General features: G+C 40.6%; 1 protein-coding gene across 1 annotated transcript in view; it reads left to right on the forward strand.

Moving 5' to 3' along the window:
• cacna1ea (calcium channel, voltage-dependent, R type, alpha 1E subunit a) overlaps positions 1-21,208 on the forward strand; it is a 118,515-nt gene that overhangs the window by 81,320 nt on the left and 15,987 nt on the right. The window contains exons 14-32 of the mRNA XM_074668013.1: positions 38-247; positions 2,291-2,403; positions 2,649-2,761; positions 3,625-3,756; positions 4,369-4,438; positions 4,595-4,712; positions 6,280-6,347; positions 6,443-6,534; positions 10,816-11,691; positions 13,350-13,588; positions 14,049-14,160; positions 14,406-14,535; positions 16,337-16,396; positions 18,105-18,211; positions 18,370-18,381; positions 18,508-18,604; positions 19,488-19,648; positions 20,274-20,411; positions 20,937-21,138. Of these exons, the coding sequence (XP_074524114.1) occupies positions 38-247; positions 2,291-2,403; positions 2,649-2,761; positions 3,625-3,756; positions 4,369-4,438; positions 4,595-4,712; positions 6,280-6,347; positions 6,443-6,534; positions 10,816-11,691; positions 13,350-13,588; positions 14,049-14,160; positions 14,406-14,535; positions 16,337-16,396; positions 18,105-18,211; positions 18,370-18,381; positions 18,508-18,604; positions 19,488-19,648; positions 20,274-20,411; positions 20,937-21,138 (3,050 nt within the window). The remainder of the gene's footprint in view (positions 1-37; positions 248-2,290; positions 2,404-2,648; positions 2,762-3,624; positions 3,757-4,368; positions 4,439-4,594; positions 4,713-6,279; positions 6,348-6,442; positions 6,535-10,815; positions 11,692-13,349; positions 13,589-14,048; positions 14,161-14,405; positions 14,536-16,336; positions 16,397-18,104; positions 18,212-18,369; positions 18,382-18,507; positions 18,605-19,487; positions 19,649-20,273; positions 20,412-20,936; positions 21,139-21,208) is intronic.

The following is a 21,208-nucleotide window of genomic DNA, read 5'->3' on the forward strand; positions in this document are numbered from 1 at the left end:
AAAAGCACATTTGATACTCTCTGGCTGATCCCCACAGGCATCCCCATGGCCAGATCAAGCATCAGGAGCGCCAAGCGGGGTCCAACAGCATATTTTCGCCGCAAGGAGCGTCTCCTTCGCATCTCAATTCGCCGTGTGGTCAAAACACAGACTTTCTACTGGACAGTGCTGGGCCTCGTGGCTCTGAACACACTGTGTGTGGCCATTGTGCACCACAACCAGCCTCTGTGGTTGTCCAACTTCCTCTGTGAGTCCCACTGTGGAGCATAGAAACTCCTTTAAGTTTGATGTTGTTTTTTTCTTTGCTATCAGTTGTTTCTTTTTATTCGATAAAAAGGAGGGCTTGGTAGAGTTCAATGACAATAGGTTACAGGCACTTTTCTTTAACAGTCCCTCTAGAAGTCATCGGAGTGAATTAAGGGGCATCAGCGAAGATTTAGTCCAGTTAATCTAAAGGCATGAGAAGGCACTGTATTCCTCAAACACCCCTATATTGGGGTTCATATTGATGTATTATTTCTGTAGAGTAGAATGCCGTCGCAAATACTGATAAATGGTGTAAGGTGTTACAGAAGGATATGGGTGAAAGAGAGGGATGCTGCCTAAAGCCTGGCTCACACTACAGGATTCTCGCCCCGATTTAACCCCGATTCTGTCCTCCCGACAATCGGAGAAGAAATCTGGTCGGGGACTAAAATCGGCCCCGACGTTAAGGTTATCTTCTAGTGTGAGCGGTTGACAGATGAATCTTTAGCCCCACGATCGTCTCACAGACTCGTCGGACAATTGGAAAGAGCCCAAGAGACCGGACAACAGACAATAAACGCAGGCTCAAAGTGCAACTGAAAGGCTCTGGGTCAGCTGACTGCGCGCTCCACTGGCCCACTCGAGCTAGTTCAATAATGCCTTTTAAAATAACACATAACCACGCCATTTTCATACAGTAGCAAACTGTTGTTTTATCAGTGATCGGTGTGAGATCATGCCATTACTGGCTGATACAGCAACAGTTTCACCTCTGTCTCTCTGCGTGCGCGTAATGGTTGAAAGGCACCGCTGCAGACAGCTCCGCTTCTCTCTCCTCCTGTCCCACCAGTGCGCTAAAAACCTCAGATCAAACAACTGAGCACATGTGGTCCATCACTCTCTCTGGTCAAATTATCTTGGTGAAATCCTGTAGTGTGTGCTGGTCAGGTGTTTTCAAATCTTGTAGTTAGTGCGTGCTTAAGATTTAAGAGAAGATGATCTTTGAAGATTCTCCTTATGTGTGAGATACAGCCCAATTTTAGAATCTTATAAGATTTTTAAAATCCTGTAGTCTGAGCCAGGCTGCCTGCCCAGGAAGTTTTAGGGAGAGGGCAAAGAGGAGAGGGGGAAGAGGGCACCCTGACAAGAGCCTTGACACTGGAAAGGGTGATGGTATAATGTTACCTGAAAAGACCATGGCTGAGGGTGAGGGTAAAGTACCTTGACCACATTATTATAGTTAGTACCAAGACCAGCAGCTTCCAAAACAAGCCAGAGATAATTCCATTCCAGTCTGCGTCTAAAGACAGAACAGCACATAGTGATTTAGGGGCCGGTTTTAGGGTGAAATGCAAAAGTTTTGTTTACACGGAAATGGCTTTTTCAGCCACCCTAAAACGCATTTTTTTTAAAACGGCCTCCAGAGTGGGATGTTTCTGAAACACTCCCGACACCGTTGCCGTGTAAACAGGAAGCCGGCGTTTTCAGTAGAAACGCTTACGTCACACTCCGCCTCGCACACGCGCATACAACAGGACAACAGTACCGTTGTTACGATCGTCGCGACCTACCGTGTTGTGCTTGTGCTGCTCAATCTGCTGAATCTGCTGACTGTCTTTATACAAAATGTGCAACTTTTGCACTTAGTATTCCCCAATACACCAGATGACCGGCTTAACTCTTCTTCGGTGGAGATCTCTCAAAAGCGGCTTCTGGACAAGACAGTTATAGCACCGACTATAGGCCTATCATGCTTACTACAGCTAGAGTTTTCAGTGCCTCGGCGTTTCCGTGTAAACACAGATTTTTTTCCACTGAGTTTTCACAGTGTTTTAGCGTCCTCAGATGAAACGCTGTCGTGTAATTGATGCCTTAATATCTGTTGAAAAATATAGGAAATGTAGAAGTCTGCACATGCTATCAGCTGCTTGGTGTGTTTTTTATACTTAAAGTTTTGACAAGTGATCTGATTTTTTTGCACCTGCACTTTTTGTCTGTAACATTGTACAGGAAAATTGAAATACCTCTTCTGTGATTGTTGCAGACTATGCAGAGTTCCTGTTCCTCGCTCTGTTTCTGACTGAGATGTTCCTGAAGATGTACAGCCTGGGACCACGGCTCTACTTCCACTCCTCCTTTAACTGCTTTGACTGCAGTGTCAGTACTTAGCCTCCTTCTCTCTATTTCTCAGTTATCCACTTGCTCATATTTGTATGCAGTATGAGAATCCTCTATTTCTCTACGTGTAGCATCATGGTTGCTTCTTTATTCTTCTTTCCTCTGCCTTACTGTTTGAATATACTGGACACACATTTGCTCTGTGTGTTCCCACTAAGGATACAGTTTCTTGAACAAATTTAAATTGAATGTATCTTCTGATATTGTCATGTATATCTCCGTAGGTCATTGTTGGCAGTATCTTTGAAGTGCTGTGGGGTTTCTTCAGGCCCGGCACTTCCTTCGGCATCAGCGTCCTGCGTGCTCTCCGTCTGCTGAGGATCTTCAAGATCACCAAGTTCGTGCAGCAGCCCTCCTCACTCCTTGCCATCTGTTGGGATGTTTTTTTTTTTTTTTTTTGAAAGGGACATTTACTTACACTAGCAGTCATTTTATTTATTATGTCACTGATATGTGCAGTTTTCTAAAAATAGTGGAAGAAGACTTTTTTTTATTAACAAGGTTATTTGAATTTATGTATCTTCTTGTATTAATGACGCAACCAAGGGCTACAAAAATAGTCATAGCCATAGTCTAGATCTTTTGTTTTGATTTCTCTAGCCTAAAAATATCCCATTGCTTTGAGAAAAAAGCCTTTGCTGCGTCTTAATTTAAAAAAAACAAACAAAAAACAATAAGATCTTAAGGAAAAAGCTGAAGTCGCCTCCTGATCCTCATCATTATTTCCTAGACATGGTCGTTCCTGGTAGAAAACATGAAAGAGCCTTGATGCTTTGGTCTCACTGGGAAAGATAACATCAAGTTTTAGCATTTTTCTCTTTAAGTCACATCACTAAAGTCACTATCAGCAAAATAAAAATAAAAATAGACAAATCATTTTTTTAAATCAATCTGTTGCCTTGTTATATATTTTAACTACAATATGATTTATAAGACAATCAAATACAACTCTACACCAAGTGTTGTTTTTTTTGCTGGGGGGGATTTCAGATACATTATGTTTGTCATGGTTAAAGTAACCTGTCGCTGCAACTCACCAAATAGAGATGGTTTGAGGGCTCTTTAAAGCATTAATTTCTATTTTTAAACCATACAAGTATGCTATCATAAATTAATTAAGAAGTAATTTTTTTATATTTGTCATTGTGTTTTTTGTTTGTTTGTCTTAATACCATTTTATTATTTTGTATGACTTTAAAGGTACTGGGCATCCCTGAGGAACCTTGTCGTCTCTCTGATGAACTCCATGAAGTCCATCATCTCCCTCATCTTCCTCCTCTTCCTCTTCATTGTTGTCTTTGCACTTCTTGGCATGCAGCTCTTTGGTGGCAGGTAACATCAGAAATTTCCCTTCATTTGTTTGAGTAAAATGCTAACACTTAAAAACCCCCCTGCCTCACTCCATATGAGTCCATAATGAGATCCAGGAAAGTGAGAAACCACCGATGCAGAGCGAGAAATCCAATGACTCTGGCAGCAGATACAGGTTATTTATCTCTCTCGCTCGGCTTGATGCACAAATCCTGGAATTCTAGTGAAGACACGATCACAAACATAAAAACAAGGCTACAGAAGACTTCATGGATCATTTCCTCTTTATCGGATAGAAGCAGTTGGAGTGAGGATAGATTGTCCTCGGTTCTGTTCACTGTTGTTTTTATTATACTGAGACACTGTGTGAGCTACATCCAAATTTAAGAGTCTGACTTTGTCACACACACTTGTGTGGCCTGGTTTCCCCGGAGCGGAGGGCTGTTGCCCACAAACTGTCACTTACATATATATTCTGGCCGAGGTAGACACGAACTGGCTTCCAGAATACAGAGAGAAAATCCTCCATCTAGAGAGGAGGAGAATTGATTTCTCTCTGGCCAAAAAGTATAAATAAAAACTATACCTGGCTCTGCTTTTCCAAGGACTGTATGTGTCATCCCTTTCTCACAGGTTTATCTTTGAAGACTACACTCCGACAAACTTTGACACCTTCCCTGCAGCCATCATGACTGTCTTTCAGGTCTGGAAATAAACCCTGACAATTTACTGCTATCTGCTCCACTCACATTTATTACAGGGAATAACAATGTCCAGGAAAGGTAATATTCAGTTTATAGCTCAGCTCAATTGGTGCTCAGAGATTAAAGCCTGTGTTGTTGTGGGTTTTATTTTTCAGATCTTGACTGGAGAGGACTGGAATGAGGTGATGTACAACGGCATTCGCTCTCAAGGAGGAGTCAAGTCCGGCATGTGGTCTTCTATTTACTTCATAGTGCTCACACTGTTTGGAAACTGTATCCTTCATATTATAGCTGTTTACGTATTACAAGTCAAGCTTGTGTTTCTTGAAACAGATGCTCTTGATGACACTTAACGTATAACATTACCTCAAATCTTATCCTATCTATCTAGAAAGAGAGTGATTCATCACCTGGCACCGTTCATCTTGTAGTTTATTACAAAGCACAGGCTGGATGAATGTGATGCTGTTTGTAACAGGCTCCCTCCTTCCCTGTAAAGGTGTGAGTGTGCCTGTTTGGGTTGAGTGTCAGGCTGAGTCATTCTGTTGTTATAACAGTAATGTTGATGGATTATTTTAAGTCAGTCAAGAATGGTTAAGTTTGCGCACTTCCTCTCCTTGCAAATGCTGCATTAACTTTTATTTTAAAAGGTTAAAATTAGGGCTGTCATTTGAACATGTTAATTAGATTAATTAATTACACCGCAAATTAACGCGTTATAAAAATTAACGCAGATTAATCTGGATCCCAAACCCTCGGGGCGTTCAAAGACGCACTTATTCTCAAATGTCTGGCATTTACAAACCGTTTGTCCTACTTGGAAAAAGTGGTGTTCTCGCCAGATTTTCAAATTTCCGACGGTCCCTGAATGTATCACACATGACGTCAGCAACATGCTTTAAACCGGGGGGAAGCAAGAGTGATTTGTGGGGGACTGCCGTCCACATCTCGTTTATTCACACGTCCTTTTTGAAAATCTACAGAAAATCAATGTTTGCTCTTGCTCAATTTTTTTAAAAAAAGGTAATTCTAAACTCTTAAACAAGCCCTGAATTATCGATATATGTCCTAAATTTAAATCTAAAGAATTCTTTGAAGATTTCTTTCCATCTTCCTGGTGTCATGTTTCAGCTTGGGGCTGCTCTGCACCAATGAGCAACAGTTTGTGTGTTCAGAGCATGTAAAACTGAAAATACTTCACTTTTCTTTGATCCAAGATTTGAATTAAGTGTTTTGTACATAGTTCCTCACAGTTTTTAGCCTTTAGCCCTGGTTCACCTGACCTCATAGAAGTAAAGAAGTTCATATTGCAGAGAAAATTGAGTCCACATCAAGTAAAAATGTGACAGAATCAAAAACCGTCCTAAAAATCAAATCAGCTTATCTTAGGTGCAGGACTGTGTAGATTTTGTAAAGATAGAACCATTACACTTTTTTCATGTGTACCTTATTCCTCAGGGTACCTAAAAATGTATTGTATATATTCCCACCTTATTTTTAAATGTTTTTAGGGTCTTTTAATGTAATTTTAATGTCCTGGACTTAAAATTCTTTATTTTGGGACCTTAAGCAGATATGAGATTAAAATGCGATTAATTAAATTAATTAATTACAAATCCTGTAATTAATTAGATTAATTTTTTAATCGCCTGACAGCACTAGTTAAAATCCCTTTGTGTGAGGCTGAGATCTGATTTTAAAGCTGCAGAGGTTAAAGCTTGGTTGTTGATCTTCTGTGGGATCTGCAGTACTGCAGTGCTATTGTCTGTCTTTAAACAATGAGTCCTGTCAGGATGTCTTGGGTGCACTGTGATCCAATCCTTATCTCAGCTGTGACCAGACACCCTGCTGAATGTCTTCTTGGCCATCGCTGTGGATAACCTCGCCAATGCCCAAGAACTTACCAAGGTAGCAACGACTACTAACAAAAAAGGACAGAAAACTTATCACATGAGAAATGGTTTTGTCACAGCTTTCAGTGACTTTTACTCTTTTTCTTTCAGGATGAAGAGGAAGCAGAGGCAGCTTTTAACCAGAAGCACGCTCTCCAGAAGGCGAAGGAGGTCGGACCGTTGTCCTCCTTCATGTCTTCAGAGTAAGTGTTGTGTGAATCCGCCCTCCCTCCCTGACCTCCTCCTCTCCTCCCCTTGTCTCTCTCGTCCTCCCTACATTGAGATTGTTAGCATCGCACAGCATTTTGCTGCAGAAAACTCAAAACACAGCGAGTGTTTTTAATCTTATTCCTTGTAAGTTAACTAATTAGACCTAAAATAAGCCACATTTACCTGAAAAATTTGGGGAAAATGTCTTATTTTGAGATACCAAGACAAAAATAAGGTCTGATTTGCTTGGAATGAGAAAATAATTTCCCCGTGAAACAAGACAGTACATTTATTAAAATGCTTTGTATTAGGAGTTACAATTCTTGAAGAAAGATTATTATTTAAATCAACGGAAGTACATTTTTCTGTTTTATTTCTCCATTGGCAGATGTTTTTACTCATTAAAACCAGCTTAGTTCTCATTTTGGCTTGTTATATCTTGTAATGAAACAATTTCATCGACTTATTAAGTCTTATTAGATTTTTTTTTTACTAGAAATAAGAAAAAAAATGTTTTGACCTTTTGCAGTGTAAGTAACCCACAATGCCAACACTTCCCCAGTTTTCTGTAACCCCTGAGACTATCACTGAGAAGAGAATAGTTAGTGAAACTACAGCTTGCAGAGCAGTTATTCATAGAGGCTAACAGTCAGTAGTGAAGATCACACAGATGTGCATTTTTAAAGTCGCTAAGAGCACGCAGATGCAATCACCGTTTGACGCTGTGAGAGTTTTTGGTACATCTTCACTGAGATGTTCACCCAGCCTTAGCCGGCTCTCAGCGCTGTCATTTGCTCCAAATTGGAGTCTAATGTATGTCTCCATGGTTACTGGTTCCACTCCAAGATGGGAGGATCTGCTATTGTTGTTATGGAGACAGGGTTACTTGTGTCCAAATTAACATGGTGTGTCCTTTGCAGTAATGTGCTTTTGTTTTCTACGGCAGGATTTTGTTGCGAGGGAAAAGGAGGAAAGAAGTCTAATGAAATGTGTGGAAAAATTGATCCTCTTAAGTTTGCAATCTAAGATTTGATTCATGTGTTTTCTGCTCAGGTTTCTAACTTGCTGATTAGGTTTTTTACACCCTCAGGGACTGTTGTTGCTCATTGTTTTTGTAGGTGGTGGACGTGCATGTGCATGCACAAGAGTGGGCACCTCTGTGTGCACGCTGTGTGATGAGAGAAGCAGTTTGTTGCATGGGCATGTGGAAGGTTAGCAAGAAAACATGAAATGACATGACTTAATGCACCGTCTTCTCTCTGTGTCTATTTCTCTGGGAGGTGTCACCATTTTCCCCAGACTTGCCCAGTTAGAATTAAAAACAGAGAGGGAGAATAAAGATAGTTTGTGTGTAAGAGCTGAGGGTCAGGCTCCTGTCAGAGCCCATAGAAGAGACAGGAATACCACGGGGTCGTCCAGGCCACCATCGATATTCAGAGAGGACACTCTGAACTTTTAGGGTCCTTGGTCTCAACTCCTTATGTCAGCTATAAAACCCCGGCGGTCCCTGACCCTGCTGACCTCAAAGAAACTTGCATGACAGCATTTGTTTGATGGAAAAAAAAAGGTGCAGCATGTTGGAGACTGATTATGATTTCATCTTTTAAATGCATGAATCTGGTTGAGCATGATTGAAGGAAGAAAAACAGAAACGACACACAAGCAAAACGTTTTTCATGAGCTGTAAATAACGCCTTTCAGAAGATGAGCTGGGTTTTGAATGTGTGTACAGTTTTTCTTCCGCTGTGTAGCCTTGAAATCTTTCTCCAAAAGCTCTTGAAAGCTGCAAATACACTGAGCAAATATTTTGAAGATCAGTGCAATTATTCGCCACATTATGTGCTACGAGCATGTCAGAGAAGAATGCTAATGTATGAAACCTCTGAGGTTGCTGATGTGTTCACAGCTCCATCCCGGTGTGGTGGTTTTGCATAAAGAGTGTCTGAGTGTGCGCTCTTTTCATGTGTTACTGATGGAGGCCATCTGTACCCATACTGCAGCTCAGACTGTCCAACATGTCAGTGTACTCTGAGATGTCTTTTTATCAATGTTGTGCTTACTGTTTTATTACTGTTGTTTGATTCTTTCTAACACTGTTATCATCCTGTTTGTCAATGTTTCGCTTGGCTCTAATGGAGACACACAACAAACCAAAGTGTCAACTCTGTCTTTTCACCTCCAGATTGATTTTTTTCACTAAAAAGTATTCATTCAGCTTGACATGAGCAGTTTATTGCTGTCTTAAATAGAAATCTGATATAAGGCGTAAGAGTTGAAGGACAGCTGTTTTAGAAAGGCAGTGTTTTTGCTGTGTGTCTCCTGGCATGTTTTGTCTCTGTTAGAAAAAGCACTAATGTCTTGTTTTCAACCAATCGCTCATTGATAACACGGACCACACAAGAGTCCACGCTCCAGTAAGTAAGACTGTCTGTTCAGCTCTCTCTCTCTGTCTCTGTCTATCTCTCTCTGTCTCTAACGCCTGTCTGATTTTTTAAACACTGGTATCTGTCTCACACTCATCCTGCTAAGTATTCTGTTCATGCTCAGTCCTCTTCCTCCTGACTCTCCCACATTATTCACTTCCACATTTTCTGTTCCACTGATTTCATTCTGCATTTCACTCTTTTAAGTTATTAAAGTCACACAACTCCTGGCTTGGTTTGTTTATCACCAAAAACATCTTCATTGATCCAATGAATCACTTCATGTTGAGATGAAATCTCCCTTCGTTGAACATCAGCCCAAAGCAACTACTGTGTGCTTTGCTGTGCTTTTTTTAATGTACACCACATTTAATTGCATATATGTGTTTTGTAATACAGAGGAAACCTAGAAAGAAGCATTCTGGGTCTATTTCAACACTCTACTTACAAACAAACAGTTTAGGTTTTTTTGGACTGAAGTGTTTTACCCACAGGAGATGCTGGTCCACTCTTGCCCTTCATGGAGAAGAAAAAAAACACAGAGGCTAGGCTCGCTTCCTCTGCAGACAGTCCTGTTTGAAAGATGTAACTTAGTTTCTCTTGAGAAAGTGTTACTTCAGCTTATCCTTCTCCTTGAACTGCATTAAGTCTTACTCATAGCTCTTAGTTCACACACCTGCCCCGCTTTCCAGCTCGCACAGCAGCGTCTTTCCTCTCTCTTGGTCCACTGAGTCTCACTCTGCTTCTCTAAACTCTATTTCACTGAATTGGCTTCTTGTGTCAGTACAGTATGGATCATTGAGCTGATAAAATCACTCAGTTTCTGTAAGTATATTAAATGTATACATAGTAAACACTAGAAAAGCACTCAGAGAGCGCAGACCTCTGCCAAGCATATTGTGATTGTCACGCTACACTTTAGTCCTACTTTAATGTTATACTCCCTTTCAGCAGACTGTCTGCCACAATTTGGTGTTAGTTGCAGGTAATTTGTTACCTGGCAGTGTTGAAAATTATGATGACCCAGAACATATTTCATATTCTGGATCTTAGTATCCAGCATATTGCTAGAATCTGGATCATACTTGTAAATCTGTCAGAAATTATGGTGACCTTGTCTTGTATTGTTTTGCAAAGCAATCTGACCATTTATCATGGAGTTATATGCACTTATGGTGAAAACAGCCCTATCACACAATGATAAAGAATCCTTTTAAAAAATCCTGGATCCAGACGGTGATCCAGATCACCTCCAAAATTTTATCACTTCTTCCTTATCCCTTTATTGAACATTTCCTGAAAATTTCATCAAGATCCGGATGTAACTTTTTGAGTTATGTTGTTCACAGACAAACAAATAGACGGAAAACATACCCTCCTTGGTGGAGGTAATAAAACAGATCCGTACAGCTGATGAGCATGTTGTAGGCGAAGCATATGTGGCTTTCTGATGGTAAAGTAAAACACAGAGATAGATTTACCTTATACCTTCAATAACATTGGTGTTAAGGTTTGATGTTTTTCTGTTTTTACTGAATCAAATAGTCCAACTGATCCTAATCTATAGTCCTCTGGGCCTGTACTCCCCTGGTTTCTCAGCAAAGGGGTCAAGCTGACTGGTATCTCCATTGGGTATAACACTCTAATGGAATAAAACAGCCCAACTTAAAGCGCTACCTCTTCATATCAAATTTGTGGATTACATGGCATGCAAAGAAAATTGTTTTAAAATTAAAACAAAATGTTTTGATATGTACTTTTAATAAGTTTCTCTATTAAAAAAAAAAGTGTTTGTTGAGTTTGAGAAGTGTCTTCCTTTCTTACATGCTCTCTCTTTCTTTATCTCCTCAGGGGAAGCCGGAGGAGGCGGCCCTACCTTTACAGAAAAAGAGCCATCCACCGCAGTCGGCCCACCTACTCCTGCTCCCTGGAAGAGGGTCAGGGCAGCATCAGGGAGGGCCGCCCACCCCCACCACTCAACCCCTCTAACTCTTTCATGTCCAGGAGGGAGAGGAGAAAAAGGATGACCATGTCCGTGTGGGAGCAGAGGACCAGTCAGCTGAGGAGGCACCGCCAGATGTCCAGCAGAGAGATCCTGTTCAGCAACCCGAGCGAGGAGAAGGAGAAGCCGCCAACATCTGGACGTCCTCTGTCCCTGCACCGCAAGGCCATGGAGCACACGATCTCTGGGAGTTTAAAGCACCTTACAGACCCCTCACCAGTGAAGAGTCAAACATTAGGCTCATCCATGTCTGTTGATGCTGCTCTCTGTGGTGACATACCTGAACCACCGTTATCTGTGCTGGTGCCAGAGTCACTGGACCCTACAAATATTTCCCGTCCAGATGTTTCTGTATCCAAGACTTTTTCAGACCCAACCCAAGAGAGCGGGAAACTGGATGTAAACAAGAGTCACAATACACTCAGCGAGCGCAGGAGCCCTAGATTGAACGGCCAGCGCCAGCACAGAGCTGTGAAAAAGTTCAGACCACCAGATAACCTCAACACACTGACTCCTGAGATGGGAGGTCATGGTGGGATCAGAGGCAGGAGGCATCACTGTGACCATCAGAGTGGTTCCAGGAGTCAGGGGTCTTCACCTGGGAATGGAAGCCACTTAGCAAGTCTGCCACTCGACATAGAGAGGAGGAGAAATCCAGGGAAAGAAGAGGAGAAGGATTCGGGGAACAAAAAGGAGGAAGAGGAGTCTAAACCTGAAGGGAGCAGGTAAGACAGACCAAGGGATGCTAAGCATCAACAGCTGATAAATAATTTGGAGCTTAAGCTATAATGATCGGGACATTTGGTTCCTAAACCAGTAGGGATCCAGTGCTTCAGCACAGATCAGATTGATGTGATAGTGCCTGTTAAAAGCAGTAAGAAGCTTATCTGCTGCATTCTGGACCAGCCACAGGTGTGAGAGTGTTTTTTGATTTATACCAGAGAGGAGTGGGTTACACGAGTTGAGTCCATTTATTTTTTGGCCTGATGGAGGATGTTTCAGTTTTATTTTTGGAGTGGTGTGCATGTGTCTGAAACATGGCTGTTCAGCTTTAGTGAGTGTTAAGTTTAAAGTGTGAATCGAGCGCCACTCCTTGATTTCTGGCTCTTGCCTTAGTATTGTTGGAAACGGCACCGAGGCTGTTCTTCTGTGGGAGGCTGGAGTTTTCTTGACATTTTTTCAGACTTATACTTATTTGGCTAAGTATAGAAGGTGATTTGCAGTCTAACAGTAAATACAGTCTTTGATGGCATCTATGTTTCTATGGTCCCGTTTTCATTTTTCTTAGGTTGGTAACAGCTCTCTTTTAGATGTTTCTGGGGCTTCTTGCTCCAGTTACACAGCCCAGATTTTTTATTATTATTATTATTTATTTAGTATTTTGTTTATGTTTTAATAATTCTATTTATTTATTTATTTATTATTTTATTTAGTATTTTATTTAGTATTCTATTTTTTTTTGTTTATTTGTTCATTTAGAATGTATTGAAATAACTTAATTGGATTTTAACAACTAATGGACGATATCTTTGAGTAATTGCCAACAAAAAGCCATTTTGGCTTTGTTCACGCTACAATTAAAAGTGACCTGAATCTGATTTTTGCACTCAGATGTGACCCATTTCTGCGTCTGAAGAGCACAAGTTACATTGAATCTGACATTTTTTAATCGGATTCACGCTACTTTTAAATGTGGAACTGATGCGTATCAGTTTTTTTTGTTTTTGTTTCTTTTTTAAGACAACCGTGGTCTGAATGGCCAGGTTCTCTCAACTCTCATGTCATTCTGGAGCAAAGCATGACACAATTCTGCGCCCCAGAAAAAAAACAGACGCAGAAGTCATGCTCAATGAACACAAACACAGGAGACAGCAGTGATGGAGTGGAGGGATATGAAGCTTTAGAGCTAATTAGTAACCTGAGCGCCTGAATGCTGTGACTGAGCAGCAACACTCACACTTGAACGATGGGGGAGTGCACATAAGTACTTGGGGAGAAAAGAAATAGAGACTGAAGTATGTGTTCGCGTTCGTGTTTCTAGTTGTGGAGAGCTGGAAGAGAATCAGGCAGGGATCATACAGGCAGCAAAGTGAGCCCAAATATGCAGCTACACTTTAGAAAACAAGCCTCTGAGGCAATTTTCAATTCTATACACAATACTGTGCGTGATGTCATAAATGTTCACCTGAGCATGCAAGTCACTTCAGGAGCGGTTCACATCACAGTCTGCAGACATTTTAAAATGTAATGTGGAGAGTAGTATGAGTCGACATGTTTTGTTGTTTTTTGTTATTTTAGCTTCAGCTCTACAGATTCACACCCATCAGTTCCATCTTTAATGTAAGTATATTACTGTTAAAGATCCTCATCTCTGTATTTTCAGCCAGGGTGAAAAGAGTGAAGGAGGAGACACTGACCCTCTAGAAAATCAGACCCACACAGATGAACAGTGTCCTCAGACCAAGGAAGAGCCCCCTGAACCATCCGATGTGTCTTCACCACCCATCCCTGAGAGCAGCAAGGACGAGGAAGAGACCAAGCACGAGAAGTCTCAGCTCAGCTCCAGTGTCATTATTGACATGCCCAATGTTCAGTCCTCTCTCGAGCTCTCTACAATCACAGGTAAAACTACTGTGGGTTTGTGGCTCGCAGTTAATCCTCAGCCGATCCCTCCTACGTCTGGTTCCAAAATCATAGAAAGTGTGGCTAATTTGTGAATTTAGCCTGTTTCAGATCAATAAGCCAATTATTTTCTGAATAAATCATGGATGGGAAAATAGGTCATGCAGTTCCACATTCGTGTTTCACACTATATCTACTGCACTTTGGGTAAATCGTTGCCTCCACAGTTCAGACATTTTCAGATTCAGTGACTCATGTCATCTTTAGGTTAGCCCCCATATTTCTCTGATTCGTCTCACCACTCCCGGCCTCCATGTATTTTCAGCTGTTATTTTTACAATGAGACTCGCTTTTGAGAAAATAAGCTTGCAGGTTGTGTAGCTTCTTTGTGAGGCCTCCATCTACTCTTCTTTTTCTGAAACCTCTCCTTATTCCCTTCTCTGTTCCTCCTGACCTTCAGTAAACAACAAAGATTCTGACACCCGCAAATCAGAGAAGGAGGAAGAAGATGAGACAAAGCCTGTTAACACTGTGACACCAGACAGCATGTTCATCTTTAAACCTGACAACCCGTGAGTTGCTATCACTCTCCCCTCTCACATGAAAACAGGGACAATGAGGTGCTTTTCTTTACAATGTGGGACAAGTACTTTGGGAAAAACTGCCACTGCTAATCCATTCAGAATTTAAACTTTTAGTTTCTTGGCAATTATTTAACCGAACCCCGCGGCCAGTAGATTTTGAGCTGATCACTCTCCATTGATGTAGTTTTTGGCCTCGGCCTCACATCTTCAACTCACCATCTGCTCTCCCTCAGGGTGCGTCGAGCGTGTCACTACGTGGTCAACCTCAGGTACTTTGAAATGTCCATCCTGCTGGTCATAGCTGCAAGCAGTATAGCACTGGCTGCCGAGGACCCTGTTGCCACCTCCTCTGACTGGAATAAGGTTTCACCCTCACTTACACATCATCTCTCTGACAACTGCGGTGTAAAATAAATGTCTTTATTAGAGCTATTCCTGCTGAATCACATCTCCAAAGATACAATTTCCATCACTCTTTATCTGCACCATGGGTCTAATAGATCCCTTCATCTTCACTAAGCAGCAACAACTCCATGAGATAAAAGAAAACATTACTAACAAGCAGTTCCTTTAATTGTTTTGCATAATGCTGCTGATGTGACTTGATGGGGGGCAGTTAAACTCCTGATGGTGGGGAAAATGAAGTCGGAGACACGCACAGCATGGTTGTTAAAAGGATTAAGCTAAATACACTGGGCTTGATTCATGAAAAGGATTAGCTTTTCCTCTCGCTTGCTAAACAATGAGACAAAAAGATACAATCTAATTCACTTTGCATCCACAAATAGTTAAAGATCCCATATTCTGCTCCTTTTCTGCAGTTTAATATAGATCATTAATGTCTTCATGAAGTGGTAGTAACATGTTTTGGTCTAAAAAGCCAATAAATCAAGCACAGCAGCATTAGCATCATAGCCCCTAGAAAACAGCGAAGCTCGTTTACTGTAACATTACAGGTTAAAACAACAAGCTAACCGCAGCTAAAGTTAGCATCCTGAAGCTAACACAGAGACAGGGGGGACACTGAGGAAAAGCTCTTACATCTGCTCCACAGCACACAGCATTTAAAATACTCACATTTCCAGGGTCCCAGGTTTGTTGGCGGATGGTTGGTAATGCGCCTGGATTCAGGACCAGTCTATTCGCTAGCCCTCTGTTGTACTGTCCAAAGTTGGAAAAGCAGTTGTCCGTGAAGTGACTAGCACACACATGCACAGTTTTACTGAGTGTAGCTGACACATTTCCTTGATAAATGAACTCTAGCCACTTAGACTTGTCTTCTTCTGGGGATGGGAAGCTTGAGCATGGAACTATGTGGCTGTTTACAGCCAAAAACAGAGCAGTGATGGCTGCTGGAGCAACAGCGCAGAGGGCATGGAAGGGGGTTTGGGGGTATCTGCTCCGGCGGACCAATCAGGTCAGTTTTGCTCCTGATTGGTCAATAAAGGGAATCGCTGATGTCAGCAAATCCCCAAAATCCAAATAGCTCGTTTTAGGTCAGGATTTTACATTCACAAGCACTACTAAGTACAGGTTTTGTCATTAAATATCACGTTTTGTGGGCTGGGAGGAAAGCCAAAGACCCACAAATTTCACTAAAAGACTTAATAAAGTCATTTTTGCATAACATGGGACTTTTAAATGCATTACGAAATGCACTGCAGAAAAATATCACCTTTGTTCTGTTTGCATGCATTTTAATGAGTTATTATGCATGGACCTGTTGCAAAGACAGCCTATCGCTGTGCAGGTATTCTTCATTACATAAACATCAGTATTTTTTATTAGGGATGTCATGCTCAAACTTTCCAGTCATCATGACAACAATTGCAGCCTTGGCTGACCTGAAAATATCATATCTGTACACTCAGGAATGAGATGGATTCCAGCCAAAAACTGCATGCCGTTTTTCTGTGCTATTTGCTTTTTCTCAAGGTCTTATTCACAAAGAAAGCTGCTTCGATGATATTCAACTGAAAGACAACTAAACTGTGTCTCATACAAGATTCTGTGAAGTAGGAAAGCCTGTAGCCCCTGTTACCATGCAACAAGTCGACTTTCATGTGACTTTTTGTGGAGAACACTTGGTGCGTGGTTAAATGCAGGATGTGCATGATTGTGAGATTATCTTTTGACTGTTTTTTCTGTCTCTCACTTGTTGCAGGTTCTGCGGTACTTTGATTATGTTTTCACTGGAGTCTTCACATTTGAAATGGTCATTAAGGTGAGGTGGTGAAATAATATGCAACTGTGTAGTGACGAAGTGCAAGAAATTGTGGTAAATTGTGAATTTTTCTGCCAGTGTTCACATTGCTTTAAACATTTATCAGCAAAAGCAGAAGCTGTAGCAGCTTAACAAATACTGTTATTGGATGCCTCATGGTAAGCTTTTCTTGTCCATACTATCAGAGCTGCGACCAACTCTGTATGTTTGGTTGCATCCAGGGAAACAAAACGCATTGGACAAATACAAGCTCTCATTTAACTGCAGTTTTCACTCATCAGCTAATCCAACCTTTTTTTTTTTTTTTTTAACTTAGTCTATTATGCCTTCATCTCCAAACTCCATCTTTATCCTCATGCTCCTGTTTGCATCAGCCAGGGAACAAACAGGGAACATAAAGTCTTGCCCATGATAACTTCATTTAGGCGTATACTGGTTGTTTCCTGCAGAGGCTATACCTGCTTCAGGCAACTGCTAACAGGTTTTATTTTCAAGAGTAGTTTGATCTGCTTCACTACTTCCTGCTGTTTTTGGTTGTGACTCATATAAAGCTCCTTTGAGGGGCGAAAGTAGGTGTTGATTTTGGTGCCCCCTGGTGAACATTTTCATACCTACAATCTTAGAAAAATGAAGAAGGGTCCAGCTGCAGCTTTGCAGGCCGCAGTCTCATGGCTGCAGTCTCATTTTATTTGTTTCAAAATTATGTAAACGTTGGATAATTTTACATCAAAACATGTATAAAATGAACAATGTTGAGCAATGTTAATGTTAAGCAATGATGATTCTGTTAAACTAATGTTAATTGATTACACTATCATAACTTATTTAGCCTAATCCTTGCAAAACGTAACGACACCAACATGATTCTGTGAGATTAAGTTAAATGTACTTTTTTTAATCAAGTGTCTGTTAATGTATGGAGAGGGAGTTTGGTCGGTTGGTGGGTGGCAGGTGAGGGGGGAATAATTTTTTTTTATTGAGAACAGAGTTTCTGAGCTTGATGAGCAACCCTAGACCTACATAGAAATGTCTAAGTTAATGTGTGCATGTTAAGATATTTTTTTTTCAATTGTTTGTTTTTAATATGTGTCATTATGAGTTTACAGACTTTTTTTTGCCAATGATTATTGCGTAAATATCGGTTAATTACCCTGCTTAAAAAAAGGTTTGTTTTAAATATGTGTTTTTATGAGTTAACAGACTTTTTTGCAAACTATTATTGCATAAATATTGGCCAATTACGCCGCAGACATCACCAATGGGTTCGATTTTAAGAGTCACCACCGTGAGCTGAAATATAACTCCAATTCACTGGGTGGCGCTGTTGCTAGAAAACAGCGCCCGTGAGACTGGGGCCTGCAGGGACGCAGCTGGATACTATTGAAAAAATGAGCTTTGCTGTCTTTTAACAGCCAAGAAGGCCACTTATTGAGATTTTTTATTTTGGAAAAAGTAAAGAAAGACTGCTGTCAGTTAATTTATCGGACACCTACCCCACCACTGCAGCTAGAAACATTAAAAAGACACAAAAGGAAATGATTTGTTAACTGTATTAACTGCTGTCCATTTCAAAAACCAGCAAAAACTTATCACATGAGATGTAATAGATGAAAGTTTAGTTCAGTTTGTTGAATGATTTAGTAATTTTTAAACACTCTGACATTTATGAGACATTTTTTGAACTAACGGGTGTTTTTTCTTCCATCAGATGATCGATCAGGGGCTGATCCTTCATGACGGCTCCTACTTCAGAGACCTGTGGAACATCCTGGACTTCATCGTCGTGGTGGGAGCTCTGGTGGCCTTTGCCCTCTCGTTAGTAACGTGTCCTTGACTCATTAACATAAACTGACGCATATCTGTAATGTGATGTGAATAAGCTTTTATTTTGTGACACTAAGTTAAACTGTTTTTCCCCCCTCTCTGCTGCTTGCTTCATCTGTGAATGATGCCTCAACGGGACCAACCATCAGAAATGTGATGGGGTAACAAAACTTAGAAGTCTTCTCTGAGAAACATTTAACAAAATAAAAAAAAATTAGTAAAACAAACCCAAGTGTGTCCCAAAAGAATGTCCCATACTCACTCATTCACTTTTTTTTCCTCAATAGAAATAACAAAGGGCGAGACATTAAGACCATCAAATCTCTGAGGGTTCTTCGTGTCCTCAGACCTCTGAAGACCATCAAGAGACTTCCTAAACTCAAGGTCAGAAATTCTTTGGATTCATTCTTATATGTTTAATTCTATCAATATCTTACCTCGATTATGACAAAATTAAACAATTTAAACAAGGTAAACAGTCACTAAACAGTGATAAAAACACACAACACAGCTTCAAGTTCACTCCTCTTTATTCATTCAGAGCTGGCTGTCTCAGATCTGAGCAGAGACAGAGCGAGCAGACCAATGAGGCGATGAGCCGTGAGGTGACAAACTGAAAGCACCAGGGCATGAAGACATGTTGTCAAGGCTGGGATCCTAAAACCTAAAGCATAGTCTGCCTACAGGGAGAAAGCAATAAAAGAAAAAGGAGGAGGAGGAGGAGAGATGGGATATTTTAAAATATTGAGACTGAGACATATGAAGCTGGAAACTTCAGAGGAGGCAGAGGGGAGTCGTTGGGAGAATAAGCAATAAGAGAGTAGATGCAAGGGTTAATGGAGGGATTAAGTCAGTCTGAGAAGCAGCTGGAGGACTGCCTGAGTGTTAACAGGTGGCCATCATTTGATTGCATCAAACCACATCAACATCCCGTTTTAAGGTTATTTTTTTGCTTTCTGTTTGTACAATCTGTTTGTTCTACTCACTGTGAGAGGGGCTTAAGAGCCATCATTATGCTTGTTAAAATAAAAAGGATTGTGAGGGTAAGTGTAGCTGTACAACCTCATATTTCTTTTGACTGAAGAGTAGAAAGATGATCAATTCATCTCGACCTCCTTCCACTGCACAACAGTGACGGAGAAGTAAAGTGAAAAATGTTATGTACGATTGAGGATGGCAAAAAATTTTACATTTGCAGAGAAAAATAAGCACCAAGATGTGTCAGACCTTTTTGACTGAGTGCCCCTCTGGTGTGTGTTTCCTCCAGGCTGTGTTTGACTGTGTGGTGACGTCCCTGAAAAACGTCTTTAACATCCTGATCGTCTACAAGCTCTTCATGTTCATCTTTGCTGTCATTGCTGTGCAGCTCTTCAAGGGGAAGTTTTTCTACTGCACTGACAGCTCCAAGGCAACCGAGAAGGACTGCCAGTAACTCTCCCTTTTTTTGTTTTCTGCACTTTTTTTGTCAGTTGTTCATTTTCAAAGCTTTCTCTTTGTCTCATTCTAAACTTTTTCCTACTTCCTGTTATATTTTCCTTTTTTCCAGATTTCACCCTAAGTTTTCCTTTTTTTTCTTTTGTCCCTGTTCTTTCTTTTTTCTAGTCTTCCTTCAATTTTTATTTTTTTCCTCTCTTATCCCTCATTATTTTTCTCCAAGTTGCTTTAATTTATTTCCTTTTCTTTCATTATTTCCCTCTGTCTCCTCAATGTTTGCTTTTTCTCCCTTCCACTCATTCCTTTTTGCCCATCCTTCTTAAATTGTCAGTCATTGATGAGTTTGTTTTTTCTTTAATCCTTTTTTTCCTGCCCTTTTAATTTGTCTCATTCACTTAAACAAATAAGAAAAATTGTTAAGCTGGAATTCCTTTTTAAGTCTTTTTGATTTGTTTCGTTCTTTTCTTTTCAAAATTAATTCAAGTTGTTAAAAGTTAAATGGGTAACACTCCTGGTTTCAGTGATTCTGTCAGAGTCTTTGTGTTGTTAAAGCTGCTATTTGCTTCTTTATTGTTACCTTTCCCTTATTTGTTTATTTTTTTTTTCATTTTTTCTTCAGGGGTTACTACATCGATTATGGAAAGGACAAGAAAGAGATGAAGAGGAGAGAATGGAGGAGACATGAGTTTCACTACGACAACATTGTCTGGGCCCTGCTCACCCTCTTCACCGTTTCCACGGGAGAGGGCTGGCCTCAGTGAGTGGAGTCAAAGAAACTGGTCTCCAAGCTTTAGCTCCCATCATTTTTAATTCTTTACTGTAATTTTCTTTTACGAGCAGTTTAACCTTTTAACAAATGGATTGTTCTTCAGTAAAAGTCAAATATGACGATTAAAGAAGGAAAAATGATACAAATGTTTGAATGAATAAAGATTTAACTGTTCATTTATTCAGTAATAAGGTTGAACTAACATTTAATGACAGTGCATCTGGTTCAGTTCAGTGCCAACCCTGACTAATGTGGACATGGATCAAAAACAACTTCCCCTTACCGACTGTAAACTGGTATTTTATTCTCGTCTGAGAACAATTACTGCCAAAACTAATAGATGCTTTAACAAGTAATAAGATTGTTTTAATCCTTGCAAAAAGAAAAGTCTCCTGCACACATAGGTTTGTTCATCCACCAAGTATCCAAGAGTCTTCATCAATGATTTTCAGCGGGGACACAATCTGTAATATCGTCAGCCTCAGTATTAGTGACGTATCTCTGCTCCTCTAGGGTTCTGCAGCACTCAGTAGACGTGACGGAGGAGGACAGAGGTCCAAGCCATGGCAACAGGATGGAGATGTCTATCTTCTACGTCATCTACTTTGTCGTCTTCCCTTTCTTCTTCGTCAACATCTTTGTGGCTCTCATCATCATCACCTTCCAGGAGCAAGGGGATAAGATGATGGAGGAGTGCAGCCTGGAAAAGAACGAGGTGAAAGGAGTCAGGGTCTCTATTCTACAAGTTTTATCTACTGAAAGTCGGTGTTGGTATAATCTATTCA

Source organism: Halichoeres trimaculatus, unplaced genomic scaffold, assembly GCF_033239565.1.
Source record: "Halichoeres trimaculatus isolate MK-OKI-2021-1 unplaced genomic scaffold, fHalTri1.1 fHalTri1_scaffold_4, whole genome shotgun sequence".
Taxonomy (NCBI): Eukaryota; Metazoa; Chordata; class Actinopteri; order Labriformes; family Labridae; genus Halichoeres; species Halichoeres trimaculatus.